This window comes from Pleuronectes platessa, chromosome 16 (genome assembly GCF_947347685.1).
Source record: "Pleuronectes platessa chromosome 16, fPlePla1.1, whole genome shotgun sequence".
Classification (NCBI taxonomy): Eukaryota; Metazoa; Chordata; class Actinopteri; order Pleuronectiformes; family Pleuronectidae; genus Pleuronectes; species Pleuronectes platessa.
In genome coordinates, this window is record NC_070641.1 from 3,460,775 (window position 1) to 3,472,966 (window position 12,192).

Here is a 12,192-nt window from a genome sequence, read left to right on the forward strand (position 1 = left end):
TTTAGCTTTAATTGAACAAACACACATACACACTGAACTCCGCATTAACTTGATCTCATCATTAATTTCAGGCAAGTAACCAGATGTAGAAATGGTAGAATTATCCATATGGAAGTGAATGAATGAATGATTGAATAGTTTGCAGCCGACAGTAGAGACAGTTTCATCAAATCAGCCTTACATTTATCATCTATTTTGTTTTTATATTGCAGCAAAGGAAGCTACAATATCTGTGTCATGACTGTTACTTTACTCTCTTACTTGTATGGAGCACTATGCATGGAAAACACGACTATCTACAACAAAAAGAAAAAGCAAGTTCATTGGCTCTAGTCAATCTTCAGACATTTAACAATAGATTTGGCTTCAGCATCTATTGTATTGATAATAATAAAGGTTTCATTTTTATGTACTGTATATTTAAATATTTAGTATATTTGATTAGATACAAATTGTGTCATTAGTGTGACTTAACACACAGTCATATTCTATCACATGCTGAGAGAACAGGCCAGGTTTTGTGGTGAGCTGTACTGAACATTCCCTGCATATTGACAACCTAACTCTGCAATTGCTTTTCATTCAAATGTATGAATTTCTTCAAACTGTATCCGTGTAAACTCAATTCCTCACATTTCATGACTTTCTAAAACAAAGCATCACATGGCTGGTACCTATGGGTTACTGTATGTCACATGTCATGTAAATCTTCGGTGCATGGCTCTACTTCCTGTCTATTTTGCTCATCATGGCCTTGACATCGATAGGAGCGGAGGCAGCAGCCGCCTTAGCATTCTCCTCCTCCTCCTGCTTCCAGAGGATGATGGGATGGATGCCGAGGCTCCGGTTCTGAGCGTTTTGCTCCAGCTGGGCCGGACTATGGAGAAAAACAAACTCAGGATGAAACTGAACTCACATTGTCTCACACATTTCAAAAAGGGTGAATAGATGATCTAAATAACAGTAATAAAACAATATAAATGAGTATTGCTAAATAATTTTCATCAATAGCAATATAACAAATGTCCATGATATATCAGAACAGGTATCAATGACTACAAGGATTATGTGCTGGGGTGGATGTGGCTTGAAAAGTGGCTTGCAATGGAAGCACAAACGTGCAATAAGAGCTTTGCCAGCTGAATGCATAGAAGAGGATCAGCTGATGTGACCTGGCATAAGCTGTTTTCAGACCTCCGGAGGGAGTCCAGATATTTGGGTACGCACTTTCTCCTGAGTTTGCCTTTTATAACGCATCAGGAGGTCCTCAGCTCAGACGCTTTCACAACACAGAAATCCACAGAGCATTCAGGTGAAGGGTGGAGCAGGAGGCAGAGGCAGGATGTAATGTAATAATGTGTTTCTGTTTAAAGCCCAGCGACATTGGCTTGGCAATTATCACCAATAACTGTCACGACATTGTGTGGCAGATGGAAATTCTTGCGTAAATATGATTAGGATGCTAAGAGGATAATAATGAACACATGTGGGCAACATGTGTTTGTGTGCAAAAGGAAAAACACAAAACATTTAAATGAAATCATTTTCGTAACTAACCTGAAGTTATGAGCCTCAGGGTTCAGTGCTTTCTTCTGCATGTCTTTGTACACGGGTGACTTGAGGTAACGGAAGAAAGTATCCTGTACCAACGAAAACACATGAGACTGCTGGTGATAATAATAATAATAATATTATTATTAATAATTATAGTAATAATTTTACTTAAGTAGTAGCTATCAAAACACAGTTGAAAAGTGTTTTACAAGACAACATGACATGAGGGCAAACAAAAGAAAAATAATTACATTGAATTAAAAGCAGTTTGAAGAGAACACAACTTTCAAGCAGGAATATGAAAGCATTACAGATGAGAAAAGATTAAATAAAGCCAAACCGTCTTAAAATAGTCAGTGAGATCAGGGCAAAGACATTTTTTTTTTATACTTGTGTTTTAAAAAGACCCAAAGCCCTGAGAAAGAAAATTAATTAAAAATGTCTTTAAGGGGTATTTAAAAGAGAATAAGGAGCGCTCCAAACAGATCTCATCAGGCAGGTTGTTCCTGTGGAACCCTATGGAAAGACCTGGTTACTCTTGGTGCCATGCAGCCACTGCTGCGGTCCAATAGGACTATCATCTGCTCTGACCCTTCATCCTTCCTGTCCCATCATACAACAGCGCATTTTAGATCTTTGAAATAATCAATAATCACTTGTTGGTGCTAATCAATCACCCTTACAGATGAATTATAGTGCTTATCAGCTACATGGCCAAAGACACACCTTTTTCATGAGTAGGAAGACGTGTGTCTGCGCTGCTTCCAGCACGTAGCGGTGAGGATGGTCCAGGCCTTTCACTGTCAGACCCATTGTCCTGCCATCAATGTTGATCCAACGGGGAGCACCAGGGGCCAGGAAGGTTCTGAACACACAGACACACCACATCATCTCTACTGTAAATCCTGCATTAGGGTTTTGATCACACTTTCCCATTTGAATTTCCCCTGGATCTAGTTTATGCAGCAATTACACATATACGGTGAAGCCTGATGGACGTTCTTCTTGACATCAACAAAGTTGATGTACTTTGCTTACATTTGCACGCAAAGTGTACAAACACATACACACACAAACACACACACACACACACACACACACACACACACACACACACACACACACACACACACACACACACACACACACACATACAGACACACTTACTTAAAGATGGTCTCAGCTTTTGATGGCATGGAGGATGCAGTGCCCCACTTCAATACTTCAGCTGCTTCCCAAAAAGCCAAGTTCTCCCCTGGGACACACACACACACACACACACACACTAGCATGTTAGCAGGCTGATGTTTGAGTTACCACAACTTCAGAGCCACAAGCAAGGTAGTAGACAGTCTCATTTGATAGGCATATAACATGTCACACAGGAAACTCTGGTTTTAATGTTCAAATGCACTCACTGAGCACATTATTAGGAATACTACACAGCCTCAGTTCTTCTTCTGCAATCTAGATTGAAATGTTTTTAAATGAAGTTAGGTAGCATACCACTGAACTCCTTCTTGAGGAAGACCTTGAAGTCGTCTCGGCCTCGCAGATCCGTCAGCAGCTCGAACAAGCTGAATGACCAGCGCTCCACTCTCATCTTAGTGGGTATTTCAACTCTGAACAGACACAGAGTCAGTAACTCAGGGAAACTCACACTTCTCATTCATGACTGGATATCCATGTTATACCTTTACAGAAATATAGTACTAATAGTTTGGATTACAGTCATATGATACAATTATTGTGCAGAGCCAACATTATGGATCTGTGTTTGGGTCATAGAAATTGTAGTCACTTTTAATAACTTGTATATTTGAGTATTTAGTGAAATCGATTAATTTGTCAGACATTCATCCATTCATTATCTATACCATTTAATTATCTATATCCTTTATAACCTGTAAGGATAACTTGACAGGTCGCCAACCCATCACAAGGCTGACCAACCAACAAAACAACCAACCAACCAACCACCAACCATTCAACCAACCAACAACTAACCAACCAAAGAAACAACAGACCAACCACTAAAGGCTGAATTATAGTCCTGCGACTGCAACCGCGGAAGGCCACGCAGCTGCATCGACGGACTCGTTTTGGTTTATGCTTCTCTAACGTGCTGCGCGTGTTGCAACGCAATTCACCGCCAGAACCCTAGGCGGAGTAACGTTTTTTTTCAAAGACAAAACACACAAAGAAGAAACGTCTTCTTCTTCGTCGACTTTTTATTTACATCGCCACTCCGGCTCCTCATAGCCTATTTCTGGCGGACAAATCGGCCAGTCAGTGACGGGTTATACAAGTGGTCATACTTTCGGATCTCTTCTGCCAAGTGCTCATCTATTTGGTCCATATTCGTTCTTCTAAATCTTCCGTGAATTCCGCGTATTGTGGGGCATGAAACCGTAAACTAGACTCCGGACGGGATGTAGTAAGCAGACCAATCACAAGTCTTGCGGGCTGCGTGAGGCTCGCGTCGCTTTGTCGTGTAGTTAACCAACCATCCAACAAACGAACCAACCACTAATCTACCAACCTACCTACCTACCCACAAACCAAACAACCAATTAACCAAAAAAACCTATTGACCTACCCACCCTCCACCCAAGGTTAAAACAAAAGCTCATATTGTGTACACGTTGAGGGCTGAAGAGGCTGATGACCTTCGGGTAACACAATGAATATGATAACCTCTTTATCTGAGACTGACACCTTTATGTACATTGACGATGAACGCAGACAGAAAGTAATGAACGCGGCGGCCCTCACCTCCTCGTGTTGAGATTCCAGTACGAGTCATTGTCTGTTTGCCAGGGGTTGCTGGGTAGACATGGAGCCAGAAATGGGTCATGGGTCTTGTACGTTGTGATGTACTTGACAAGTCTGTGGAGATGCAATATCATGAGACCAATGGAATCCAAAGAGCCTCAGGGTTACCAACTGGGCTACCAAATGTTTTGACAGGCCACTACTCAGTCATAATCAGAAATATTCAGTTCCCATCATAAAGAGAAATTTTTTTTTTTTTTAATCATTAGGTTATATTTAGGAAGCAAAAAATCTCATACATGAAATAGTTTGTATAAGAAGAATATTCTGTAGGGGAATTCTGGTCTTTTCCAACCTGGGCCCGATGTTTATCTCTGATAATCAGGGCTGTGCTGGAGACATTCTTTATGAACCAAAAACAAATTTGATTCTTTTGAAATATTCTCCTTAAAGTTATTATGACAGGACATTTTTTTTAATAAATTTTATCTTGGGTAACAAGGCTTTTACATGAAAGGTAAAAGGCAGACTTACGCTCCGAGGGAAACACTAGATTTGACCTTTGACCTCATGATGGCTTGTTGATAGAAGATGTTCTAGAATAAGAGAACATAAAATGTAATTCACAGTTGTAGATTTCCAACTGTAATTTTGTCAAAGGTTTTTAAACAAAATCCACTTCTGTTATGTTTTTAAAACTCAGTTTGCAGCTTCAAGCCACCAACAGTCAATTGAGAGGACATCTCATCCATTACTAAAATAAGATGAATGATTACTAATTACAGATAATTACTTACCATGCGTCTGTACTGGTCAAAGCTGATTTTCTGAACACAACAAGAAAAAAAAGTTTGTTTTCATGGAAACAGTTTATTAAGTGAGGTTGACTCTCATCACTGTTTGAAGTATATCTAGTTTGATAGCATGCAGAGTCATATTCTGAAGCTTAGTCTTATCTACAGACAGCTAACAGAAGGGTGGGAAATTATAAAACAGATTATCAGGGCAAAAGTGACTTAAGATTGCAACTTTTTTTATTATTAGAGCAAAAGGCATTTCTGAAAGATTGGTCTGACTGTAGCGATTTCTTCTTTTAAGCTGATAATACTTGTATAGATTTATTTTATGAAGGAAAGGAAAGTGTGGCAAAAAATTCAAAAATTGCAAAAATTTCCCATGTTCCCAACTGCTTGAATTTGACACACCTGTACATTTGACATGAATAACTACAATCACATCCTCACTATTTCCGGAGAAATTGACTAAGGACAACACAAGATATAAGTCTGGGTAAAACACTTATTGTATTAGATTTGTCTCTCTTCATCAGTGTATGGAAATCTGTTAGAAAGGAGAAAAAGACAGGAGAAGGAAAAATGCAGTGAATAACCAGTTTCTCGTGATCGTCAATTTGTTATGTGTTAAGAAAAGTGACAGTTATCATGATGATGAAAGCCAAATTTAACCCATTCTTATAAAATTAAAAACACCAAACAAAGATTGTCCTTGAGCTGCAGTATAGTACTGGAGATTTACAGCTTTGATTTTGTTGCATTCACTTAAGCATATATTAAGCATCACATATTGTCTGACAGACAAATCTCGAAGATATTCTCTTTACAGGCAACGTGTCAATGAAAAAAAGATAATGAATCTAGCCACTCAACTGCTTGGTTAATTCTTTCATCCCTGATCACAATGAGGAAATATAAGGGCTCATGGGACATCATATATTATTTCATTAGATTATTCTCTAAACTCTTTCACAGTATATATACTTCTTCATTAACACATTTTTTATATAATATGTTTTTTTTTATGTTTAGTGTAAAGTAACTAAATGTGGAACTGCAAAAAGCCAAAGGTAAAGTGCATATAGTTGAAGTTGTACGAAAATTTAACATTACCCACGACTGAAGAGGGTACATGTCTTGTTTGTCTATTGAGGATGAAGTATATGGTTCTAATCTAGTTGATAACAATCAGGGGGACCTCCCATGATCCACTGGAAGAACAATACTAGGTGTAGTAAAATTAAATAAGCTCAAAATAAAATGTAACAAACATAATATCTACTAGAAAACTGTGCATACTCCATAAGTAAATGATACATAATAAAGAACTAGAATATGCAGTAAACTACTAAATATAATAACAATGAATACGCCTATAAACAACAGACTAAATACAAGAGACGAAAAACTGCAAACAAGAGACATGTGTGCAAAGTTGCAGTAGTTATTTGCATTTAAAGACAATGTAATGAGGTAATTAAAAATATGACGCACTAAAGTAAAATAGGAACATAACAGGTGCAAATTCACAGTTATTGCGGGAGTAAGCAGAGAGTTTTGGTGTAGACAGAAACTATACGGCTCAGGGTTGGGCTAGTTCACCTTTTGACAGAGGTAAGGAGTTGTACAGTGTTAATGCTCTGGGCAGGAGAGATTCCCTGTATCTGACCTTGGGGCAATCAGAGCTGAACCAGTCTGTCAGAGAAAGTGCTCCGCTGTCTGTCCACTAGGTGGTGGAGAGGGTGCTTGTGAATGTTCAGTGCCCTCCTCTTCACCCCCACTTCAAAAGACGCCGGCTTGCAGCCAATGATGGAGGATGTTCTATGTATCACCGTGTTTACAGTAGAGTAAAAGTAAAGAGTGCTGTGACTTTGTCCTCTGCAAAGAAATAACCATAAAACCCTTTTCTGGAGACGAGATTCAACTTAAGCTCCTTACTACTTATGAGAAACAGCAAGCATTAGCAGATATCAGAGCAGCTTGAAATAGTCACGTCCTTGCAGCGTTTTTACTGTTTCACTTTGAACAATAACCTCAGTTATCTTTAGTTGACACAGGGGGACCTGTGAATTAAATGGATTCAATGAAAACCTCTTCTTGCTCAACATATATTGTCATCCACCATTATTATAACAGCAAATTAGCTCTACCAGGTTTTTATCTGAACAGGAAAGGATGGGAATGGGGGATGGGATGGAAGAGGAAGAGAGCAAAGGAGTGATAGAGAGAGTGAGCCACAGGGTGAGTCTGGAGGGTTCCAGTCTCTAAGTGGATATGTCCATAGAGATCAGCTCTGCACTACTACTCTGCTTCCTAAGCTCCAGTAAGTTTCTTACAAGACCAGCTGACCTCAGCCGGTGTGTGTGTATGTGTGTATGTGTGTGTGTGTGTGTGTGCACGCACGTACGTACTGACCTGTTACCTCATCTGTGTTGGGATCAAAAAGATGTTCTGGACTGCAGTCAATAGCACTGTGAGTACGACGCTGTACAAACACAGGAGGATCATGACAAATGTACAGCAAGTAAAGTAAACACTTTAGAATGAGATCTACAGTATATATAAACATACATACAAACACACACACACACACACACACACACACACACGCACACACACACACACACACACACACACACACACACACACACATACACACACACACACACGCACACACACACACACACACACACACACACACACACACACACACACACACACACACAGACTGACCGGAGGCCTGTTCAATATCCAGTAAGCCCTCTCCTGGCAGTCGAACACCACACGATCCGGCTTCTTCCTCTCCTTACCAGCCCTGAAACACACACACACACTCAAACAATGATATTTCATGTTTTCAAAACTGTCTAACTTAAACATATTATATATTTATGACCACATACTGTATATACCTACATTACTGTACACATAAAAGTTTGATGCACTCTTTTAAGTCTGGCTATTAAACCCTTAGTAGTAAAAGTTGGTATATCAAACATCTTGTCAGATTCATAATCTTGTTTATTACAACTTTGCTTTGCCAGTCGAGAAAATTCGACTTTGTTGTATTTGGCTGCTTGAAGCCACGACGGTTGCCAGAAGTAAGCTTGTGTCACAGAATATTCAGCTTCTAGTTTTTTTCAGGTTGTGCACGTTAGTGTGTTTCGGTGGCGTAGCTTTGACAAGAGGGCCGATGGAACAAGGTAGAATGTACAGGTTGCATATTGTAGCCGGCACTCACTGCTTTTTTTTAGATTAGGTTGAATAGAAATGACCTGCTTGGAACTCCACTTGTAAGACCATGTGTCAGTTCTGGGGAGAAGATGGACTCTTGAACTATCAGTCACAATCTCCAGGTAGGAACCTCTGATGTCATTCCCTTCACGATATTTCAGCACATTTCCTATTTACCTTCACTGCAAACTTCCAAACACTAACTACATTATGAGAACATACTGAGGTAACGACTCTGATTATTTCACATACTTGTATTGTTCAGTGGCCTGCATCACAATGAAGTCCCATTTGTGGTTCAGCCATTTATGGAGGTGGTTGTAATGTGCCTGTTTAAAACCAAATACAAAAAAAACGTGAAGCTATGGGGGGGAACAGTTGAATATGTGTCAGGGCCCTGCGGCAGTGTTGACAGTAACTAGCTGCATTACCATTGGACACAGAATGGGAACATTGAGAATGAAAGAATGATAATGACATTTAAAGAAACTGAGATTCGGATGTAATAATACTGACTGATTTTATATGAAGGGATGAATGAATAACATAGGGATACAGGATTGAAACTGGGAATATGTATTTTTCATTTCATGGGGCCTTTGATTGTGAAGTGGCTTATCTGTCAGGAAGAGTAGCACTCAGTCTCTGAAAACAGTTCTACATTACATTGTGTGGTTCTCCAGGTGCTTTGTCATAGAAAAGCCCATGAATATAAGAAACACAATTTTGGACACAGACATTTTGAGTTTCAATGGCTAAAGATGCTAAAATATCTTTATACAGCCATGTCTTCAATTCCTTTCTAATGTACTTTATTCCACCATCTCTACGAATTTGACTCTCACAACTTACTATGTCACTAACCATCAGAATAAAGAAAAAAAAAGCGACTAAAATGGTTTGTGCCATAGTCTAAACCACAAAGAAAGACAAACAGCAACAGTTAAAGCATGATTATTTAGATACATCTGTTTTCATCTAAAGCCCATTTTGGGCTAAGTGCTTGTTGCCGCATTACATCTTATGTCTGCATCCAGACGCAGTGTGTGTGACAAAAGGCAAATCTGGTCTCCAGCTCTGTCAGTGTCAGATAAAATTAAAGCAGTGGACTATTGTTTTAGACATACATGCACACATAGAAACAAACATTTCCTGTGTTTGAACAGGTACCTGTTCATAGGGCTCGAGCATGCCTTTCTTGCGGATGTTCCTCTTTGCCAGGTAAATGGCTGCAGAAAACAGTTTGTCACACATATACAACAATGTCATTACATACAGTTGATTGTCATTAAAACATGGCCTGAAAAAGATATCTATCTATCTATCTATCTATCTATCTATCTATCTATCTATCTATCTATCTATCTATCTATCTATCTATCTATCTATCTATCTATCTATCTATCTATTTTTGTATCATCAGTCCTGTGATTCAACAGTGGTGACCCACCATAGTCAGAGTCTTCTGCAACCCATTTCTGTGTAGGCCAGAAGTATGGTGTCTGAATAGATTCAAATTGAAACAGTGTTATTGATGTTCAATCAGTGTATAAACATAAACAACATAATCGACAAAAACAGCAGATAACAGAGCCTATAACCAACTCATTCTCTAAAAATAATAATATGTCTCTTAGGGCGGGTTCACACCAGCCTAGTTTAGTCTGGTTAAATCGAACCCTGGAGCTTTTAAACCTTTGGTGCAGTTTGTTTGGATGGTGTGAAAACCGGACAGATAGATAGAAATTGGGGTGGGATTGTTTTATTTTCAACTGCCCGATTGAATGACCAATAATAGAGTGACATTTCGACCTCATGGCTTTTGTTTACACTTTTTTGGGCCACATTCAGTGGGTATATCCTTAATGAGTTAAACCCTGTCCAAACTACGTTTCGCTGTTATAATAAAGTGTGACAAAATAGGCAAAGAAGAAGTGAGTGCTCAGTTTTACCTGGAAGCGGTAGAGGCTGGTATCATTGCACATGACCAGCTTCTTGTGGTTCTGCAAGGGATAGATGTAGCCATAGGCCACTAACATGGTGCAAAAGACATGAGCCTCTGGAAGGACACAGACAGGAGGCAGGAGGGTGAATAGGAGGAAGTCTTACGTCAATGACTGACATGTTTGGAGATGTCATGTTGTAGTCTTAGATTTTTGCAGTACAGGGACTCTACCTTCAGTTGGAGTCTTCATCTTGTTGGCAATCCATGCGATGATGTCCTTACCTGTGGAAGCACAGTTAAAAACTGAAATGCTGCACACACTGTATACACACAGTTAAACAAACAGACTACCATGCTAGATCTGATGATGATAGACCAATGATCACTGATTATTGGCCTGAGGTTTGGAAGGTAATAGGTATACTTATCAACAATTTAAACATGGTCTTAGTTATGGCCAATCAATGACTAGCACGGAGGTCTGATAACAAGGCATCAGTCATACTCGGATCAGACCGGTCTTTCCTCTAATCACTCCCCTGGAGGTCTCTCCATCGTTGCCTATGTGATTGTTGAAGTCCCCCAGTAGACTCCCTAGACAGAATCCTAGGATCCCCTTCATGGACTCCAAGAAGGCTGGGTTTTCTGAAGTGCTCCTCGGTGCATAGGTACATACAACAGATAGTTACTTCTGCTCAGCCAAGCCCCTTTCCACGAGTTTGGTTTCATAACCTGTGCTTTGCATAGAGTAAATGGACGGCATTTAAATAATGCTTCTCTAATGACCACTCAAAAGGTCATACTCACACACACATTCATTTGTTTACCACTTTTCTATCACACATCATTCATATACTGACAGAACAGCCATGTACTTCCTGAGCCAAAGTGATCCTGGAGGTATCTAGTGTACCCCTAACCTCAAACTCTAGTTCCCGCTCCCTTTCCACCAGAGAGGTGACATTACACCTCTGCTGAACCAGGATTCAGCCTTCCAAGGTGCCTGCCTTTAGATGCCACCTGACCTGTACAGCACTTGATTCCAATGCTGCAAGCGGTGGGCCCACAGGGTGGTGGTTTCATATTGTTGTCTCAAGCTGAGCCCAGATAGGCTCCATGGGTCAAGGCCTGGCCAAACATTTTTTGGCACTGAGCACCCATCACAGATCTAAATCCGAGGGGGTTTACCTTTTGCAGGCAAGGAGCTCCAGCGCCCATATTACATCTGGGTTCTGGTTCGTGGCTCTTAGCTTCTCCCATAAACCCCTCATCTCTGTTATGGTGGTAAATCTCTAAAAATGCGTTCTGAAAAGTTCTTCTGTTATCTTATCTTATCTTAAAGTAGATTTTCGGGATAAAAGAGGTCAGGCAACAGCAGCAAGAGACTTAATAGCACAAATGATTAACTAGTAGGACATTTTGGATGAATCACAAAAAACAATTTTTAATGCTCTAACTGTTCATTCTGTAATCTGTTACTAACAGGTGGTGCTTCTACATTACTCAGACTGTCTCAGATCACATGTTGGGTTTGACCCACATACATCTGTTGTGACCTTTCCTTTGCTGTTCTTACCCCAGATTAAAAGCCACCTTGGCTTCTAATGCACTGTCCAGATCTCATCCAATTGTGGTTTACTTTATTTAGCCTGTGTTAGCAGCTTAGACAGTCAGGGCAGCCTGTCCGAGGCTTCTCACAGTCTGTGCTTTAAATAATTCACTGACAGTGTGTTGTCACTGATGTCAAGAGAATTTATACTGATTTTATGTTGGATCAGTAGACGCACTGTCCTCTTTTGTCTTTATATAGGAGTTGACAATAATATCATTACAAAACCTAGAATTAAAGCTCTGTCGACAGAAGCTTCATTATTATTCAGTTGAATCCTA

At 39.8% G+C, this 12,192-nt stretch overlaps 1 protein-coding gene across 2 annotated transcripts in view; it reads right to left on the reverse strand.

Annotated features, from left to right (window-relative positions):
• rgs9a (regulator of G protein signaling 9a) overlaps nt 1–12,192 on the reverse strand; it is an 18,688-nt gene continuing 6,496 nt past the window's right edge. For both annotated transcript variants that reach the window (XM_053442607.1, XM_053442606.1), the window contains exons 3-17: nt 10,534–10,584; nt 10,310–10,416; nt 9,808–9,859; nt 9,528–9,586; nt 8,610–8,686; nt 7,857–7,938; nt 7,546–7,608; nt 5,127–5,156; nt 4,864–4,925; nt 4,330–4,443; nt 3,061–3,176; nt 2,722–2,809; nt 2,281–2,419; nt 1,558–1,640; nt 1–877 (exon numbers count right to left, since the gene is read on the reverse strand). In XM_053442607.1, coding sequence (XP_053298582.1) covers nt 724–877; nt 1,558–1,640; nt 2,281–2,419; nt 2,722–2,809; nt 3,061–3,176; nt 4,330–4,443; nt 4,864–4,925; nt 5,127–5,156; nt 7,546–7,608; nt 7,857–7,938; nt 8,610–8,686; nt 9,528–9,586; nt 9,808–9,859; nt 10,310–10,416; nt 10,534–10,584 — 1,277 coding nt within the window. In that variant the 3' untranslated portion in view covers nt 1–723. The remainder of the gene's footprint in view (nt 878–1,557; nt 1,641–2,280; nt 2,420–2,721; nt 2,810–3,060; nt 3,177–4,329; nt 4,444–4,863; nt 4,926–5,126; nt 5,157–7,545; nt 7,609–7,856; nt 7,939–8,609; nt 8,687–9,527; nt 9,587–9,807; nt 9,860–10,309; nt 10,417–10,533; nt 10,585–12,192) is intronic.